This window comes from Myotis brandtii, unplaced genomic scaffold (assembly GCF_000412655.1).
Source record: "Myotis brandtii unplaced genomic scaffold, ASM41265v1 scaffold105, whole genome shotgun sequence".
Classification (NCBI taxonomy): domain Eukaryota; kingdom Metazoa; phylum Chordata; class Mammalia; order Chiroptera; family Vespertilionidae; genus Myotis; species Myotis brandtii.
The window spans coordinates 5,777,558-5,798,101 of record NW_005353538.1 but is presented as its reverse complement, the minus strand read 5'-3'; the positions used below and the strand labels follow the sequence as shown (position 1 = coordinate 5,798,101).

At 39.1% G+C, this 20,544-nt stretch overlaps 1 protein-coding gene across 1 annotated transcript in view; it reads left to right on the top strand.

Moving 5' to 3' along the window:
* The first annotated feature begins 242 nt into the window (after nt 1–242).
* The window catches only part of HTR3A (5-hydroxytryptamine (serotonin) receptor 3A, ionotropic), a 70,390-nt gene continuing 50,088 nt past the window's right edge, over nt 243–20,544 (top strand). The window contains exons 1-2 of the mRNA XM_014540066.1: nt 243–282; nt 4,474–4,634. Of these exons, the coding sequence (XP_014395552.1) occupies nt 243–282; nt 4,474–4,634 (201 nt within the window). The remainder of the gene's footprint in view (nt 283–4,473; nt 4,635–20,544) is intronic.

Genomic DNA, 20,544 nt, shown 5'->3' with positions numbered 1-20,544 from the left:
CCTGTGGGGGGGTGGGGGGCGGAATGGCAGCGCTGGCCGTGATTGGATCCTGGGGCAGAACCGAGCGGAGAAGTTCAGGACTATCGGGATGGCACCAGTTCCAAAACATTTCTGTGGTGCTGGTACTGCCTCTGGTTTCCATTCGGTGTTTGCAAAGTAGCAGCAGCAGGGACAGCAGCAGAGAGCAGCCCAGTGGAGAGGAGCCCGCTAGGCAGGACCGAGTGCCATTCCTGGCAAGTGCGATGGCTCCTCTGTGGCCCTTCATCCTGGTGGCTGCGTCAGGTGAGTCCTCTGGGGATTTAACAGGGCGGACACTAACTCTGAGGAACTAGAGACAATGTTTTCTACTTGTGCCATGTGACTACCTAATCTGTCACAGGCCGGTCCTGTGAAGCTCCATGGAGACCCTGCTCCTGCAGTTACAGACACGTGCCCACACAGGGCCCCACGGCCAGGCGTTCCCACGGAGCGAGCGTGGCCTCTGGGTGCCCTGTTTGCCGCATCTCTGCTGTCCTAGGACCCCTCTCTCTGCTGCAGTTTCCATGGAGCGTGTGGGGCGTTCTTTCTCAGGTTTGCTTTTGTGTCTGAAGCGAACATTTTTATTATCCAAAATAGTCTTGGCGTCATCATAAGCTTTTCGTAACCCAGAGAGAGAGGCCCTTGGACGCATTGTGGCTACAGACGCCTGAAGACCATTTTGGTTTCAGGGGCTTCCATCCACCCACACAGTCTGTGCAGGCGAGTCTGTGTCCAAAGACGCACGCTGTCAGCTCACATGTTTTGGGTGCACAATTCCTCTTAAGGTTAGGAAACAACTCCTCTTAGAAGCTAACGTATTTTCCCCCCCAAAATTTTGGAACTGAACATCCATGGTGCCAGTATTAACTCTACTGGATTAAGCCATTTTAGTTAGGACACAACTGATTCTTAGGAAACATGCACAAATAAAGAATTTATCTTTATGCTGCTATTTCCCAATAGCCCCCTTTCTTGAGGGTTCTCCTAGAGCCCATATCTGAATTTCCATGTTTTAAAATATAACTGGAAGTGGAATGAGTCAATTATGGAGATGAGGAAAGAATTCGGTAGTCAAGAAGCCGGAAATGATTTTTTTATTCAGTGGAGACAAAAAGTAGCCACTTATCATTAAAGTATAAAAATCCTGATTATTGAACTTAAAGGATAAAAGCCTATCTTAATTATAAAAATGAAAACAGAGGAAATTTCATTAAATGCCAAATGGGTTTCTTAGCAGAAAATAATTATGAGCATTAAACTAAGATAAAACAGAAAAATGAAGGTAAGAAAACAGAAGAAATTCTTCTTAACAACGTCTCTTCCTAATGTTTTGTATTATGCTTGATTTTTGTTCTAAATGTTGCAGACAAAGGTGTTGTAACAGTGTCTAGTAATCTGTGCTTGAGCATAAATCCTACTGAGCACATTAGTTGCAGAAAAATCCACCCTCGGGAATTCTAACGGGTTAGTATCAAGAGGATTTGTAAATATGAGATCACTGAACCGGCCGCCACCTCACGGCTGCTGCTGGAGGCGGTGTGCTGGGCAGACGGATAAAGAGAGCCGGTTAGTTCCTGCGCCGCTCCTCGCCAGCCAGGTGACCCTGGCGAGTCAGTTAATCTCTTAGAAATTCAGTTTTCCTGCAAGTTAACGATTTAGTTTGTATGTTCATGAAGATCAGACAAGGCAGCATGGTGAACTGGAAGGTGCAACGCAAACAGAAGCTATGATTGGCCTGAAAACACATTCGCAAAAAATTACAGGGGGCTGTTTCTGCCAAACAGTGTACAATGCAATTCATCCGTCTCTCTTTGCAAAGGCTACTCACCGGGGTGGCTAATATTTTCAGGAAGCTGGGCCACAGATCAGTTGTGGTTAAATCCCAGCCTCTTTGCTTGCAAGCTGTATGACCGCAGGTGGTACTAACGTCACCAAGGCCGTAGCCCTTCACCTGTAATAATCGTGACGCCTGGGGCTGGAGAATATCTGTCTCACAGGCTGTGGCAGATGTTAAATGAGAGAATTCATGGAAAGCGCCTTTAGCCTAGTGCCTGACATATGCAGATATTCAATCAGTATTAGGTGTTCCATGGAACCACATGCCTAAACCTCTATTTCCTTGTCACCCCTTCAGATGTATGTATACCTTGCAGAATCCTAAAGGTGGTATACTCACTGAAGCCAGAATAGCTCTTTTAATCAAAATGCAGAACACTGTAAGATAGGTGTGTGTCAGAGAAACTCGTTCAAATAAGGAAAACAAAGGAATTATTCTACTGTATTCTTATCTTTAAAAAAAAAACCCCTCTCTTCACCTAAAAGTGTTTCATATCTCAGTTCCTATCACATTCCCCCTTCCCGCGATCTTGAGTGAGTTATTTGAAGCTGGTTGTTGGGAGGCGGTGCTAGGAGCACTCTGCTCGGTGTCTGCCAAGAGAGTCCATCAGTGTCTGTTGAAACATCACTTCACTGTGAGTCGTTTAGCGCTCGTGTGAATGTCACATTAGCTTTCAAGGGGCATAATTTACTGTTAATTAACGGTCACTTAGATCCTTAATCTCCCTCCTGTTATAGATCTTTCTCCTCAGGCAAATTTGCATCCATCATAGAAATGTAATTTATTATTTCTTCCCATTTTAAACAAAGAACTCTTTCCTCTTACAGTTTATGTAAGCCCGCTTCCTTTTGCTTCTTCTGTTTCTCCTATCAACGCTCGTTTCTCTTTTGTTCCTAGTTCTGGCTTCCAGAATTTGCTCTTGTTACCCAAAGACCTTGACATGCTCTGGGAAATATGTGTTTATCCAAGGGGGCCTGTCGATTGCCTCCTAGAAAAGACAGTAGCGGGGAAGCTGAGTCTTTGTGAGCAGAGGGTGTAGGGAACACACGCTCATTTCTCAGAACTGTTTTAATTCTGTCTCGGGCAGTTGACTGTGTTGAAACATGCGATTTCAGTATTTCCCCAACTGGGACTGGAATTGGGAGCTTCCGAGCGAGGTAAAAGTGAGGTCGCCCACAGCAGAGTTCGCAGGGAAAGCACCAGACCAGCTTGCCTCTGTGCTTCTGACTTCCGTCCCCTGGGGTACGCCAGCAAGAGATGGCTTCAGGTGGAGAGAGCCACAGCACATTCTTTGACAATCAGAGTTCACCAAACACCCTAAACATGATGCCTGATGCGAGCCACGCACCTGGGCCTGCGCGCCTGAATAGCTCAGGCCACTCCAGGCTCCTCTCAGGTGAGCAGTTAGGAAGTTAATATTCTCATTAGGCTCCCAGTTCCGCGGGTAATGAAAGTGAATATTCCACTGCCCGCGAGGAGTCTGGAATTGCACCTCCAGCGTCGTCGTTAGCATTTTGGTCACAATGACATTGATAAATCATAGAAATTGCTGCCTGTGGCTGCAAGTGACATGACATCATTCATAGAGAAATGGGTATAAACAGGATTGTCGCGCAGGGAGAAGATATCTCATTTACAGTTTCCTGCTGGATCCTGAACACCTTCGGCAGCTCATCAAAATAGCCATCAAAACCACTGAGCGCCCGCGAATTCACAGGCAGGACACTGCAGATAGATTTCACTCACGCGCTGTGGCAGGAGGCGCGCAATTTGCTTCAGTCCAATGACTTAGCGAGGCTTTGAATCCCCCGAGGGCTGGCAAAGCTTGTGAACAAAATATCTTTCTGCAATTCAGAGAAAACCCTCACAAATTTGTCACCTCCAATTGTTGATGCTCATTTCTCTTGCTTCTTTTCCCCTGGACTCCCCTCCCCCAACACCAATCCCTGCTCCTCCACAAATCAAGATTCCTGGGCCGTAGGAAATGGGTGCTCCCTGGAACTAGAGAGAATTTCCCCAAATGAAGATCTCATTTTCTGACAAGTGCATTTTATTTAAAGACAGACCGAGTGAGAAAAGTGATTTCTTTTTTAGGAGAAAGGAATTGGAATCTCATTAATCCCATTATTTAGAAACCCACACAGCTCTTTGGGTTCATTGGTTGGTCCATGTTTTTGCCTGGGTTTTCTATTTTAACTGTTGAATTAAAAATGGAAAATCAAAAGAAAATCCTGAGGGGAAAGTTCAGTTTTGGCTAAGTGTACAGGAAGGTTGTCTCATGTACAGGAAGAGGCGGTACAGGAGCAAGGAAAGGAATGGTCTCCAAGATGCACGATTGCTTAAAACTGAAATTGTGGGTGCAGCTTGGCTTCCTTGAAGATGGAGTTGATTTATTTATCTTTGCAATGAGATTTCTCTATTGGGCACAGAGGCCATCAGCTTACTGACATCAGTTGTTTAAAACTGTCTGCCAAAAAAACTACCAGCCGGCTGTGGACTTAGGCTGATCGGGGTGAGCCGAGGCTATATTCTGCTAGGAGTTTGGAATAGTCTGAACTCTCCTAAAGATGCTGAGTTCCTCTGATTTTCAACTTCACAATGATCGTTTTCTTGTTCAGGAATCCTAGCCATAGATACACCTCATCCCAGGAATTCTGCTCTGTACCATCTCACCAAGCAGCTACTGCAGAGGTATCAGAAGGACGTGAGACCAGTTCACGACTGGACGGAGGCCACCACTGTCTACCTGGACGTGTTTGTCCGTGCGGTCCTGGATGTGGTAAGGACCACCTACCCTTCCCTGTTCCTGCTGCCCCGGTGTGAAGGGACTTGCTGTTTTCACAGGAGCTTAGGAATATTGTTTTGTTCTTGAGACTCTTAGTTGAAATGGTAGGGGGGTTGTGCTAGGCTCAGTTTTGCAGTGAGCATGAGGTGTAATATTTATTAGGAAAATCATGCTTTCTAGCCCCCAACTTACACGTGAGGGGGCAGATAATCTAGTAATATGTATTTCACAGAATAAGATGTTTCAAGAATTCTGGTCATAGATCTGGTGCATATTTTATGAGTATTGCTGAAACAAAGAATGGTAATAGGTATTCCAACCCCGCCCCGTGGTTCACATTTCTTAGTGATAATATTGCCTGAAAATTTAAAAAGAGAAAAAGGTGCTTTGGTGTTGAGTGTATAAGGGGCCTTATCCTTAAGGTTTTTGCTAAGGCTGGTGGGAGAAGATTTGTTTATTAAAGCATGTTTTTCCTACCATATCTGAAAAATGGGTTTTTGTGGGAATAACATGAGAAAAAATCATGTGAATAAATGATGGTCTTGATGATTATTTTTGCTTCCTCTTTCTCCTTTTTTTTTTTTAAACCAACATTTTTTTTATTGATTTCAGAGAGGAAGGGAGAGGGAGAGAGAGATAGAAACATCAATGATGAGCGAGAATCATTGATCAACTATCTCCTGCATGCCCCCTACTGGGCATGGAGCCTGCAACCCAGGCATGTGCCCTGACAGGGAATTGAACCGTGACCTCTTGGTTCATAGGTTGATGTTCAACCACTGAGCCACTCCAGCTTGGCTCTTTCTTTTTTTTCTTAATTACAAAGTCTTCAATACCAGTAGGTCCCAGATTTATTTTTCTCTTATTTTAATTTATGTTTTCAATACAGTTGACACTCAATGTTAAATTATTTTCAAGTGTACACCATAGTGATTAGACATTCGTGTACCTTATGAAGTGATCCACCCTGATAAGTCTAGTACCCCTCTGGCACCATACATTGATTTCTCTTATAAGCAGACTTTTATTGAGCTTGTTTTGTTAAAGTAGTTTAATGGTTTTTTTCAATTTACTTCTCAAAACTATTTTTTTCTAATTGATGTATAAGATACATATATTGAAATGCATAGATCTTAAGTGTACAATTCAATGAGGTTTGATAACTGTGTGCACCCATATAATCCATACCTATCAATTATCAAACATTTTCTTTTTTTTTCCCCTTTTTTTTTTATTAAATCTTTATTGTTCAGGTTACAGTCTTGGTGTGGTCCTCTTTGGATTCCTTTTGTTTGGGGTTCTCTGCGCTTCTTGGACCTGTAAGTCCATTTCTTTCACCAGGTGGGGGAAGTTTTCTGCCATTATTTCTTCAAATAGGTTTTCAATATCTTGCTGTCTCTCATCTTCTGGCACCCCTATTATTCTGATGTTGGTACGCTTGAAGCTGTCCCAGAGGCTCCTTACACTATCTTCGTATTTTCGGATTCTTTTTTCATTTTGCTTTTCCGGTTGGGTGTTTTTTGCTTCTTCGCATTTCAAATCTTTGACTTGATTCTTGCGCTCCTCTGGTCTGCTATTGGGTGTCTGTATAATATTCTTTATTTCAGTCCGTGTATGCTTAATTTCTAGTTGGTTCTTTATCATAGCATCGAGGGTCTCATTAGTTTTCGTGACTCTCTCCTCAAGTTTATTGACAGCTTCTAGCACATTTTTGCAAGCCCTCAAAATTGCGATTTTTAGCTCTATATCCTCCATTTCTGTCATGTTTTTTTGTCTCCGCATTTTTTATGCTTTCTTGGTGCACCCCCTAGTGGTCTTTGTGCGCAGTCTTGTTCTAGTTGAGCCTTGATTGTTGTAGTTAATACTAGAGGGATTTGACCACCAGGCCGACTGGCTGTGTGAATCAGCTGTGTCTGCCGCGGAAAACTTCTGTCCTCTGGGGAGGTGCTAATCTAGCCTTTGCCTGAGGCTATCCGGCAAATGGCTCTGCGCAGGGCTTGGGCGGGGCGGGCTCAACAGGGCGGGCGGAGGGAGCCGTTATGGTGCCCTCAGTCCTGTTCCCAGAGGCTCTGCTTCTCAGAACCCCCGGAACCGCTGCAAACCTCGGAGGGAAAGCTGCCTTCCAACTGATGCCAGACACTCCCGCTTCTCCCGTTTGGGTCCGAGTCCCCAGCGATTCGCCCGTATCTGGAGCTCAGAGTCTGAGACTCCCCCCTGACCGAAAACGACAACCGCGCTCTCAGCCACCAGCCCGCTTTGCGCGCGCACCTCCGCACCTGAGTTTTTTCCACACTGCGCCTCCTCTGAGCCTCGGTGTGCTGTTATTTTTCCTTCTAGTTGAAGAGTCTCTCCTCAGCCAGCCTTCCTGTGGTTCTGGGTGATGTCCGTTCCGTCTTTTAGTTGTATTTTTGAAGTGGTTGTTTGCGGCAGCAGTCTGCGGTGTTTACCTATGCCGCCATCTTCGGTATTTCCAATTATCAAACATTTTCATCACCCCAGAAAGATCCCTCATTTCCTTCCCAGTCAATCCCCATTCCCTCCATCCATAGAAACAACCACTGTTCTGATTTCTTTCATCATAGATTATTTTTGCCATATTTAGAACATCATATGAATGAAATTTTATTCATCTATTGCAGTGGTTTTCAACCTTCCTAAATGCTGAGACCCTTTAATACAGTTCCTCATGTTGTGGTGACCCCCAACCATAAAATTATTTTTGTTGCTACTTCATAACTATAATTTTGCTACTGTTATGAATCGTAATCTAAATATCTGATATGCAGGATGTATTTTCATTGTTACAAATTGAACATAATTAAAGCATAGTGATTAATCACAAAAACAATATGTAATTATATATGTGTTTTCCGATGGTCTTAGGCCACCCCTGTGAAAGGGTCGTTCGACCCCCAAAGGGGTCTCGACCCACAGGTTGAGAACCGCTGATCTATTGTGTCTGGATTTTTCCTTGAGTGTAATGTTTTTGAGGTTTACTCATGTTGTTGTTAAGCAGTATTTGGCTATGGCTATACCATGATGTATGTATGTACTCTTCTGTTGATAAGCATTTGGGTTGTTTCCAGTTTTAGGATATTATTAATGAAGCTGGTATGAACATTCCTGTACACGTCTTTTGCGTTCATATGTTTTCATTTCTCTTAGGTTAAACCTAGAAGGGAATAACTGAGAAACTGCCAGGCTGATTTACAAAATGGTTGTCAGTTTACTCTCCGACCAGTCAGCACTGAGCGTTCCCATTGCTCCACATCCTCATCAACATTTGATACTATAACTTTTAACTTTTAGCTACTCTGGTAGGATGTGGTGGTATATTATTGTGGTTTTACTTTACATTTCCTTGACAGCTAATGATTTGGGGCTCTTTTTCATGTGCTTATTGGCTACTTACATAGCTTCTTTGTAAAGCATCTATTTAAGTATTTTCCTTATTTTTATTTGGCTATTGGTCTTTTTATTATAGACTAGAGGCCTGGTACATGGATTCATGTACCAGTGGGGTCCTTTGGCCTCGCCTGTAAGGATCAGATCACAACCAGCTCTCCGACATCCCCTGCAGGGTCCCAGATTGTGAGAGGGTGCAGGCCAGGCCGAGGGACTCCACCAGAGCATGATGGGGGTTGGGGAGGGACTGCAGGAGGGCTCCAGGACATGTCCAGCCATCACGCTCAGTCCCGATTGGCCAGACCTCAGCAGCAAGTAACCTACCATTTGGAGTGTCTGCCACCTAGTGGTCAGTGCATGTCATAGTGACTGGTCGAACAGTCAAACAGTTGGACACGTGCATATTAGGCTTTTATTATGTAGGATTTATTGGAGTTGTTTACATATTCTGGACACAAGTTCTTTGTCATATATGTACTGTGAATGTTTAGTCCCAGTCTGCAGCTCATTGACTCATCCCTTAATGGGTCTTATGACAAACAGAAATTTTTAATTTAGTGAAGTCTATTTCTATCAATTATTTATTTATGGTTAGTGCTTTCAGGTACCAAGAAACCTTTGTTACTCCAAGTTCACGAAAATATTTTCTTCCAGAAGGTTTATAGTTTTTAGCTCCTTAGATTTAGTTCTATGATCTATTGAGAATTAATTTTTGTGATGCTATGAGGAATGGGTCAAGGTTTTTGATGTTGTTTTTGTGGGGGGTTTTTGTTTTGTATTTCTCTTGAAATCAGATAATATAAGTCCTTGGAGTTTGTTCTTTGTTTTTAAGATAGTTTGGCTCTTATGACCTTAGTATTTCTTCATACATTTTATAGTCATCTTGTCTAACACACTCCCTCTCTCTCTTTCCATATATATTCAGCAAAGAAAGAATTCAGAGCCAAAGAACTCAAATTATAAGAGAAAAATTTTATTTAGAAAGTCACAGAGGTAGAAAAGGTGAGCCAGCTGGGCTGTGTGGCCTCAGGAAACAAGTTATAGAGGCAAAGGAAGGACCTTTGAAACTTAAGAAAAAGAAAGGCAGACAGAAGGAGCCTGGGGAAGGAGAAAGGTGTGGGTGTGCTTCAGAGAGAAGCCGCCATCCATTTCTATTTAAACATTTAAAAAACACACACCCTGCTTAGAGTTTGTTTAACATGATGTGGGATCTACAGAGATATTTAAGGAAGAATTGATTTTTTCCATTGATTTTTAAAGGAGGGGGAGAGACAAAGACACACACACACACACACACACACACACACACAAATGATGTGAGAGAGAGAGAGAGGGAGACATCGATTGGTTGCCTCCTGCATACATTCTAACCAGGGATTGAAGCCATCACTGGGGTATGTGCCCTGACCAGAATCGAACTGCCACCTTGTGGTGTATGGAACAATGCTCCAACCAACCAGCCTGGGCTATGATATTGCTTTTTTATTCTTTTAGTGTCCATGGTGATATTGTCTTTTACATTTCTCATATCAGTAATTTGTGTTTTCTCTTATTTTTCTTTGGCCAGTATTTCCAAAGGTTTATCAATTTTTATTTATTTTTTTCATTGATATCTGCTCATATCTTTTTTTCTTTTGCATTTAATTTTTCTTCATCTAGTTGTTTTTAAAGTAGAAACTTATTGATTTTGATCCTTTTTCTTTTCTAATTTTGCATTTAAAGTTATAATTTTTCCTCTAACCACTTCTTTTGTTGCATCTTACAAAATTTTGAAACATTTAGAACTGAGGTATAAATTACACAAAGTGAAACTCATCTTTCTTAAGCAAATCTCTTCCTTCTATCCTCAGTCCCTGGAAGTGACTGAGCTGTTTTTCTCATTATAATGTTGCCTTTCCAGAATGCTGTGTAAATTAAATCATACGGCATTTTCCACTTTGTTTTTGGCTTCTTTCACTTGGCATAATGCTATTGAGATTCGTCCATGTTGTGTTATTGCATATATCAACGGTAGTATTCCACTGTACAGATGTACTGCGATTTGTTTATCTATTTAACAGTTGTTGGATATGTGGGCTGCTTCCAACTTGTGCCTATTATGAATATAGCCACTATAAACATTTGCATATGTTTTCACTTCTGTTGGATAAATACTTAGGTATGGGATTGCTGCGTTGTATGATAAGTCTATATTTAACTGCATAAAGGTCTGCTAACTGTTTTCCAAAGTGACTGTATCATTTTACAATCCACCTGCAATGTATTAGAGTTTCAGTTCCTCACATGATGACCAGCATTTGATGTTGTCAGTCTTTTAACATTTTAGCCTTTCTAGTAGATTTGTAGTGGTGGCTCATGTGGTTTTTAACTTTCATTTGACTACAGACGAATGATATTGAGCATCTTTTTGTGAGCTAATTTGCCAATTGTGTGTTTTGGTGGGTAAAGTATTTGTTAAAATCTTTTACCCATTTTTAAAATAGGGTTGCTTATTATCTTATTGAGTTACAAGCATTGTTTATATGTACTTTGGGTCTATTTCTGTCCTGTATTCTGTACAACTGTTCAATATGTTCCTCCTTACACTAGTACACTGTCAATTACCGTAGCATTCCAGAAATCATAAAATCAGGTAGTGTGTCTTCCAACCTTGTTCTTCTGTTTCAAAACTCTTTTGACTCTTCTACATCCTTTGTATTTCCATATAAACTTTAGAATCAATTCATCAATTTCTAGTGGAAAGAAACCTGATAGTATTTCTATTGGGATTACATTAAATCTACAGATCAATTTGAGGGGAATTCACATCTTAATAGTCTTCAATCCATGAATACAGTGTACTAGTATCTCTTCATTTGTTTAGTTCTTCTTTGATTTCTCCTAGTAATATTTTGTAGTTTTCAGTGTTTTGTACATATTTGGTTAAGTTTATCCATAAGTAGTTTATATTTTTAATGCTATTATGAATGGTATTTTAAATGGAGTCTCCATTTGTTGCTAGCATACAAACAAAACAAAACAAAACAAAACAAAACAAAACAAAAACCCCAACAATTGATTTGTACATTTTGGCCTTGGATCCTATGATCCTACCATATCTTATTAGTTTCAGAGGCTTTTTGGTAGATTCTTTCAGATGTTCTACGTAGAAGGCCATGTTGTCTGTGAATAGAGATAGTTTCACTTCTTTATTTCTGCTTTTTAAACCTTTCCTTTTATTATTGCCTATTGCATTGGCTTGAACTTTCAGTACAGTGCTGAATAAAAGGATATACTGTTCTATAAAAATCAATTTAATAAATATGTTTGATAGCATTGTTAAAGTCTCTTCTAACTTTTAAAAATTTTTGTTGTTGTTCCATTAATTTTATAGTGAGGAACGTTAAAATCTCCAGCTATAATTGTGGTTTGTCTATTGTCTGCTGGGTCCATGGGTGCATACACATATAGGGTTTCATGTATTCTTGACGAACAGACCCATTGATCATTATGAAATGCCCCTCTTCATCTCTGGTAATATTCTTTTTTCTTCAAGTTTTCTTACGCTAACTTTTGCATGGTATATACAGGGATAGGCAAAATTAGGTTTACAGTTGTGAGTACATGAAACACAGAGTTAATAAAGCTATTGTAATAATCATAACCTGCATGTCTTTTTCCATATGAACAACTAAAAACCTACTTTTGCCCCACCGTGTATATTGCCATTCTTTTATTTTCAGTCTTGCTGTGTCATATTCGAAGTCATTTCTTGGTGACAGCATGTAGTGGGTCTTGATTTTTTCCCAACTTTTTATTTTGAAATAATTATAAATTTATAGGAAGTTGTAAATCAATTTACAGGGAGGTTTTGTGCATCCTTCACCCAATGTCTCCCAATATTAACATCTTGCATTAATATAGTAGAGTGTCAATACTAGAAAAATAACATTTGTGCAATCCACAGAGCTCATTCAGGTTTCTCTAGTTTTACATGTATTCAAATTGGTGTGTGTGCTTCTATGTAATTTTATCATAGTGTAGTCACCATCACCACCACTTCAAGCTATGCCGTCGCCACCACAGGGCTTCCTGGTACTGCTCCTTCCCAGCCCCGGCCCTTTCTCCTCCCAATCCTTAACCACTGGCAACCAGTCAATATTTTCTCTCTTTATAACTATATTTTCAAGACTATTATAATGGAACCACTCAGTATGTAACCTTCAAGACTGAGTTTGTTCATTCAGTCTAATTCCCTTACTGTTCTTCGAAGCTGTTGTGCGTATCAATAGTTCATTCCTGTAACCAAGCAGTAGTCCAGGTTATTGCTTTTTTAAATCGTCAATCTATGCATTTTTATTGAAGTGTTTCATCCATTTACCAATGCCATCTTGTTATTTGTTTTCTAGTTGTCCCATCTGTTTTGTTTTATGTTCTTCTTTTTCTCATATTCAACCTTATTTTAGGTAAATTTAAAAATTTTAATATTCAATTTTAGTTCTTCTATTGGCCTTTTAGTACTCTTCTTTATATTGTTTTATTTTCCAATGTTGGCTTACAGAGTTCCAGATCCATTATTCACTTAATATAATGTACTTAGAATTAATGTTATTACATTTCACATAAAATGTACGAGTCTTACAGCAGTAAAATTCCATTTACCTGCTCCCCATCCTTGGTACTACTTTTGCCCTCAATTTTACATTTACATACATAATATGCCTCACAATTCAGTGTTATTGTTTTAATGTACTTATATTGAATTAAGTTAAAATAACAATAATTCCTCTTTAAATTATTTTAATGGAAGTGTTTTTCTCTCTTTTCTTTAAATTTTATTTTTCAATTACAGTTTACATTCAATGTTATTTTGTATTAGTTTCAGGTGTAACAGCATAGTGGTTAGACAACCATATACTTTACAAAGAGGTCGTCCCAATATTTCAAATACCCACCTGACACCATACATAGTTATTACAATATTAATGACTATATTCCCTATGCTGTAGTCTTACAACCCTGTGACTATTCCCTAACTACCAATTTGTTCTTCTCAATCTCTTCACCTTTTTTACCCCCAACAGCCTTCCTCTCCTTAGGCAACCATCAGTCTGTTCTCTATGAGTCTTTTTCTGTTCTGCTTGTTTGTTTATTTTTCTCTTTAGATTCCACATATGAGTGAAATCATATGGTATTTGTCTTTCTCTGTCTGACTTATTTCACTTAGCATAATGCCCTCTAGGTCAACCCACTTGTCTACTGATGGGCACTTAGGTTGCTTCCCTATCTTGGCTATTGTAAATAATGCTACAATGAACATATGGCATATATTTGCATATATTCTTTCAAATTAGTGTTTGGGGCCTCTTTGGCTATATACCCAGGAGTGGAAACACTGGATCATAAGGCAGTTCCATATTTAAGCTTTTGAGGAACCCATGGAGGTGGTTTCTATGTAAATATCTGACTGCTATGCTATGTATTACAGACTCTGATTTTCTGATTAAGAATTAGACATTGCAATTGATAAAAATAATTTGAAACTAAAAGTATAATGGATATGTTATAACAGGGTTTAAATGATTATTTTTGCCTGATGCAAGTTATTATAGAATATTTTCCTCCAGCTTATATACCCCTGTAGTCATTATTTCTTTACAAACAGGAAAGCTAAACTAATAAAAAAATCCACCTTTTAGCAACCAATTTTACTTTTCCTAGCTTTATTTTCTCATTCACACTAGTGAAAGTACTGGATCTAAGATCCTAGAAAATGTTGTTTAATTAAATGCCAGGAAACACCCACCTCTGCTCCCAAAGGCCTCCTGTTACACAAACTCCAACAGAAAACTTCTTTAAATATCTTTCCTAATTGGATATTGAACTAGAATTTTGGAAACTATTTCCTGGGGCTATATCCTTACCTACTTGAGAAATATTAGTCCTTGCTGCTTAGTTGTCAGTGGGTTATTATCAGACACCATACAATGAAAAAAGCATGATTTGAATAGACACATGATGTGAACCATGTGATGTGAAACCTCGGGGCAGAGGAATAACCAGCCTTGAGTACGGGATTAAGACTACCTTCTAGATCTCTCTTCCTCCTACTTTTTAAATTGATTCATATAGAGTAAAATTGCTCAGACTTTCCTTTTGAGGCTTTTTGGAGGTAAATATAGAAAAGGAGTATGGTTTTTACATAAATACCCATCGCCGCTGCGCTAGCCAGCTGTCAGCCCAGCTTCTGGCTGAGCAGCGCTCCCCCTGTGGGAGCGCACTGACCACCAGGGGCAGCTCCTGTGTTGAGCATCTGCCCCCTGATGGTCAGTGTGCATCATAGTGACCGGTCATTCTGCTGTTCAGTCGATTTGCATATTAGCCTTTTATTATATAGGATTTCCCCTTAGGACAACCATATCAAATTGAAAACTTTTACCTAACTCTTTCTTCCTACCTTAATAAGAAAAATGAAACCAGATTCCTTATGGCAACTAAGGAGAACACCATTATTTTTTCAAAGGTGTGTTTTTCTCCACTGTTGTGGAATATATTAATTTTTACTAGAATAGTTAGACATATCATATTATTGGGCATGGTAAACTTCCCTTATATCCCTTTCCTCTATTTTTATCCCTATCTGCTGTCTTAACTTTATCATCTACATGTGCTCAAGACTACATTGCAACTGAACCCCTTGTTGTTTCCTGTTTGTATGCCATTCATTCTGCTATTTTCTCCATGAAATGTCTTTCTTTTCATTCTCCATCTGCAGAATAGTATAGTCCTTCAAATCTTAGCTCCTAGTGTAATTTCCCCTCAATTCTCCAAGCTGACAGCAGTGTCTCCTTTCTTTAAATCCACTGAAGTCTGTGTATTTCTCAATGCACATAGTTGTTAAAATGTTACATACCCTAATTTATTAATAAGCTACTTGAGGGAAGGACTTTCTTACTCATATTTCCCCCAATATGCAACACTATATCTTTTTTAAAATTCAAATATATTTGTATTGATTTCAGAGAGGATGGGGGAGGGAGAGAGAGAGAAACATCAATGATGAGAGAGAATCACTGATCGCTGCCTCTTGCATGCCCCCCACCAGGGATCAAGCCTACAGCCTGGGCATGTGCCCTTACTGGTAATGGAATCCATGACCTCCAGGTTCATAGGTTGACGCTCAACCACTGAGCCACACCTGCCGGGCAACACAATATATCTTACTTCAAAGATAGTGGATAGATGTTTGCCTAACAAACTAATTAATTACAATGTATAACTACAAATTCTAGGATTGCTTTTATGACTAATATGCTTGGCAAATGTCTTTATGACGTTCAGTTGGGCTAAACCTAAAGTTCATTCCACTGGCAAGGCCAGGTTTGAAGGACTTGATCAGATCACGCACAGATTCAGCTCAGACAAGGACACTCCCAATGTGAATAGATAACTTGTTGGATGCATCTACCGGCAGCTGAACTGCTGGCAACTTTTGTTTGGAGAAAGAGCTTCCAGCCCAGTTTTCATCATAGCACCTCGCTTTCATTATAATGTTCTTCCTCTTGTTCTGTTTCTATGAAAGATTACAGTCTCATCTTAGAATTTCTGGGTATTATGAGAACCTTAGGGAAATCTGATTATAGAGATAATCTACTCAACAGTGAAAGTTTCAATTTGTTTCTATTGGGTTTTGTCAATTCAGAATCCCAGATACCTTTGTATTCCAGTACACTGAGTACAGCCTCCCAGCCAGACGCTGAGGCATCTGTTTCTATAGTCTCCGGGACTGGGAAAGAGAAATAAGAATGTGCAGGAATTATCTATATATTTGCTAACCACCAATTTAGATCTAAATAGACTCCCTCTGTTAGGAAGACTAATGAATTCCAATTCTCTGAAATATCCTCTGCTTTTAACAAGCAAGATGGAAGTTATCTAAAGAGAAAGAGAGAGAGAGAGACACAGAGGGAAACGCTGTGAATAATGCCACTAGAGAACCAATTATGTTCACCAGCTGGCATTGAGAAACTTATTTCCTTTGACAAAAAAGATTTCAGTTTCAGCCTCAGACTCCTTTTTGACATTGTGTTCTTTAGGGCTGAATGACGAATCCTCCCACACACCCCCAGAAGATGTTAGAGAAGAAATTCTGAACACTAGTATTATATATCATATGACAAAGCAATGGGTAAGCAGAGAAAAATGAGCTAAGGTTTCAACATGGTACTTAATAAGAATCAACCAAAAATAAAAAATAAAGTGAAAACCATAGAGACCTTCTCCCAGCTACATGACTGAGTCAACGAGATTCCTGACCTGGCATGGCGGTGATAAAGAAACTGCTGAAGGCATTTCCTAGATGTAGAAGTGTATTTGTGGTAAAAGAGTAGTTAACAGCTGTATTTCCCAGTGAAATGAACTGCACTTGGACTTGTTTTTTCCCCTGTTAGTGGGGAACCCTTGTTGATTGCAACTAAGCCTAGAGGCTTTTGTGCTTTCCTGGGTGAGACATGACTAATTTCAGGGTCTCTCAGCTGGTAAGACTGGAAGGAAGTGGAGTCACCTAACCTTGAGCTCTCAACAGAGGGTTTTGTTTTTGTTTTTTACTACCAGGCCCCATGCATTGCTGATCTTGGCTGGGCATCCCCTCTGTTTCTCCTCCAAGCTGTTCCTTGTGGAAAACCTTGTGAATTCAGTTTTTTCACTTTGTATACTACTTTAAAACCGGCCTTTTCCAAGTATCCATTCGGAAGTCCACAAAAATCTGTACAGCAAGTTCACTCAGGCTAGACCCTGTCAAGACCCATAAAACAGGGCTACCGCATATCTGCTCACAATCCTTTCTTCTTTCTCAAGATGCCTAAAAATGCCTATTCATTAGCAACTTGCTTTCTTGATTGCAAAAAGGGGGAGCTTTAATCTAAAAAGTTCATTGTTTCTCTTCCAAATGATGCCAACCTGTGTATGTCTGTATAGCCTGTGTACTGCACAATTCCAGGTACACCACCTGCATGGACTCAACAGCAATGGTATGTCCCTATCACCTACCAAACATAGACTGAAGAGAGTAGTGGTCTTGACCTGTGTACAAAAATTATACATTTTTGATGTGGTTGGATAATGTGTTTAATATATCCTGTTCTAGGAGGAAAATTGAGTTGCTATTTGCTTTTTGACACCAGTCCCCCAAACTCTATTATTTCATTAAAATTTGATATTTTACTAAATACTACACAAATACAAAAGATATCTAAATAACTCCTCAGCTCTGGACCTAAATCATCAAGGGAAACGTTTTACACATTTTATTTCACATCTTCTGCTTGACTTTTCCATTTCTCTTTTTCTTGTTCTAAGAATGCAATTTTTATACATGGATTAGTCAATCAGACTGCTGTAACAAATATCATAGACTGGGTGGCTTAAACAACAGGAGGCTGGGAAGTCCCAAGATCAAAATTCTAACCAATTTTGTTCCTGGTTAGAGTTGTCTTCCCGGCTTGTAGATGGCTGCCTTATCACTGTGTCCTCACGTGGAGGAGAGAGAGATCTTTCTCTCTTTCTCTTCTCTAAAGCCACTAATCTTATTGGGTTAGGGCCTTATCCTATGACCTTATTTAACCTCATTACCTCCTAAAGCCCTATCTCCAAATAGTCACAGGAACTTTGGAGGGACACAATTTGGTCTATAGTAGTGACGTTAATCATCTTCTCATGTGCTTATTAGCCATTTGTATAGTCACGTGCTGCATAACAATCTTTTGGTCAATGATGGACTGCATGGATGGTGGTGGTCCCATCCTATATAATAAAGATGTAATATGCAAATGGTCATTACGATAACAACTGGATCACGGATCAGCAGGAGGGTGGGGCAGCGAGTACAAGCAGGGCGGCAGAGAGCTACAGTATGAGGGGTGGCGGGGGTGGGGGGTGGGAGGAGCTACAGGAGGGCGGGGTAGCGGGCAGAGAGCTACTGGAGGGCGGCAGCAAGCTACTGGCAAACTACTGGCACAAGGATTCGTGTGCAGGGCTACTAGTAAGATTATAATGGGAGCTGAAAATTTTTTCTCGCCTAGTAATATCATAGCACAACCCATTACTCACGTGTCTGTGATGATGCTGGTGTAAATAAACTTACTGCACTGAGTCGTATAAAAGTATAGCACATACAATATGTAGAGTACATAATACTTGACAATGATAATAAACAACTATGTTGCTGGTTTATATATTTACTATATATACTTTTTATTGTTATTTTAAAGTATACTCTTTCTACTTATAAAAAAGTTTGCAGTAAAACTGTGTTATGCTGTGTTATGCCGGCAGCAGCCTCATACATCTCATGTTTACTGCATTTGATTGCATCATTTCCTCTTGTGTTTGATTTATTCTCCTGTTATTTTGTATAGTAACACGCTGGACAGGCTGTAGTCTAGGACCAATAGTCTATATTATAAGCCTAGGTGTGTAGCATGCTATACCACCTATGTTTGTGTAAGCGCACTCTATGATGTTTGCACTATGATAAAATCACCTAATGACACATTTCTCAGAAATTACCCAGTTATTACCAGCGTATGACTACATATATTCTTTGGAGAAATGTCTATTCAGTCCTTTGTCCATTTTTTTCTGTAAGGTATTTTCTCATAGAGAAATTAAATTTTGTCCTTACAGTTAAAAAGAAACCAGTTGGAATTGTGTATTTAACCATGAAGCCAATAAACATTACATAAAGCACATAGCCTTCAAAGCCTTTGTAGATATTCTTTTGTGTGCTTTATTTTGAATGTTGAAATTTTCTTATGAAATACAAAATTTCAGATTATTTTTACTACAAAGCTTTCTCTTCAAATTGTTATATTGTTTATGGTCAAATTTAATTATCATTTGAATATCATTTGGAAAGCTAATGTTGTATTGTAAGTAGCTACTTACAATCAATGACTTAGAGTGCTTGCAAAGCCCTTAAACATTTATTATGATTGAAAATCAAGTTGTTCTTTTGTTTTCTTTTAAAAATATTTTACATTTTAATTTAATAAAACTAAAAACAAAACACCTCCCACTCTCTACCTCTTGCAACCACCAATCTGTTCTCTTTATCTATAAACTTGGATTTTGTTGTTGCTGTTTTTTATTGTTAGGTTCCACATATAAGAGGCATCATATGGTATTTGTCTTTCTCTGTCTAATTTATAACTTAGCATAATACACTCAGGGTTCATCCATGTTGTTACAAATGGCATGATTTTATTCTTTTATGGTGGAATAATATTCCATTATATATGTAACACAATTTTTTATCCATTCATCCATTGGTTAACACTTAAGTTGTTTTCACAAATTGACTATTGTAAATAAATGCTGCAATAAACATGGGGGTGCACATATATTTTTGAATTAATGTTTTCATTTTCTTTGAATAAATACCCAGAAGTGGAATTGCTGGGCAATAGGATAGTTTGATTTTTAATTTTTGAGGAAAGTCCATTCAGTTTTGCATAGTGGTTGCACCAATCTGCAGTCCCACCAACAGTGTACAAGGGTTGGTTCCCTTTTCTCCACATCCTTGTCAACACTTGTTATTTCTTGTCCTTTGATAATAGCAATTTTAACAGGTGTGAGGTGATATTTCATTGTGGTTTTGATTGGCATTTACCTGATGATTAATGATGTTGAGCATTTTTTCATGTACCTATGTGTCTTCTTTGAAAAAATGTCTATGCTAATCTTCTGCCCATTTTTAATTAGATGTTTTTTGTTATTGAGTTATATACATTCTCTATATATTTTGGATATTTGACATTTATCAGATATATATCAGATATATATTTAATAATTATATTCTTTCATTCAGTGGGTTGTCTTTTCAGTTTGTTGATGGTTTCCTTTGCTGTATAAAAACTTTTAATTTTGATGTAGTCCTGTTCCACTTGTTTATTTTTGCTTTTGTTGCTTTTGCTTTTGGTGTCAGGTTTTAAAAATCATTGCCAAGAACTATTTCAAGGACCTTACCACCTATATTTTCTTATAGGAGTTTTATGGTTTCATTCTTTAACCCATTTTGAGTTAATTTTTGTGACTGGTATAAGATAGTGGCCCAGTTTCGTTCTTTTACATGTGGCTGTCCAATTTTCCCAATGCCATTTATTGAAGAGACTATCCTTTCCCCACGGTATATTCTTGGCTCCTTCATTATAAATTAATTAATCATATATGTGTGGGTTTATTTCTGGGCTCCATAGTCGGTTCCACTGAAATATGTGTCTATTTTTATGCCAATACCATACTGTTTTAATTACTATAGCTTTGTAATATAGTTTGAAATCAGGGAGCATGATGCCTCCAGCTTTATTTTCCTTTCTCAAGATTGCTTTGGCACTTTGGCCATTTTTAATTTGGGTTGTCTGTTTTATTGTTGTTGAGTTATGAGCTATTTATATATTCTAGATACAAGGCCCTCACCAGATAAATAATTTGCAGATAGTTTCTTCCATTCTGTGAGCTGTCT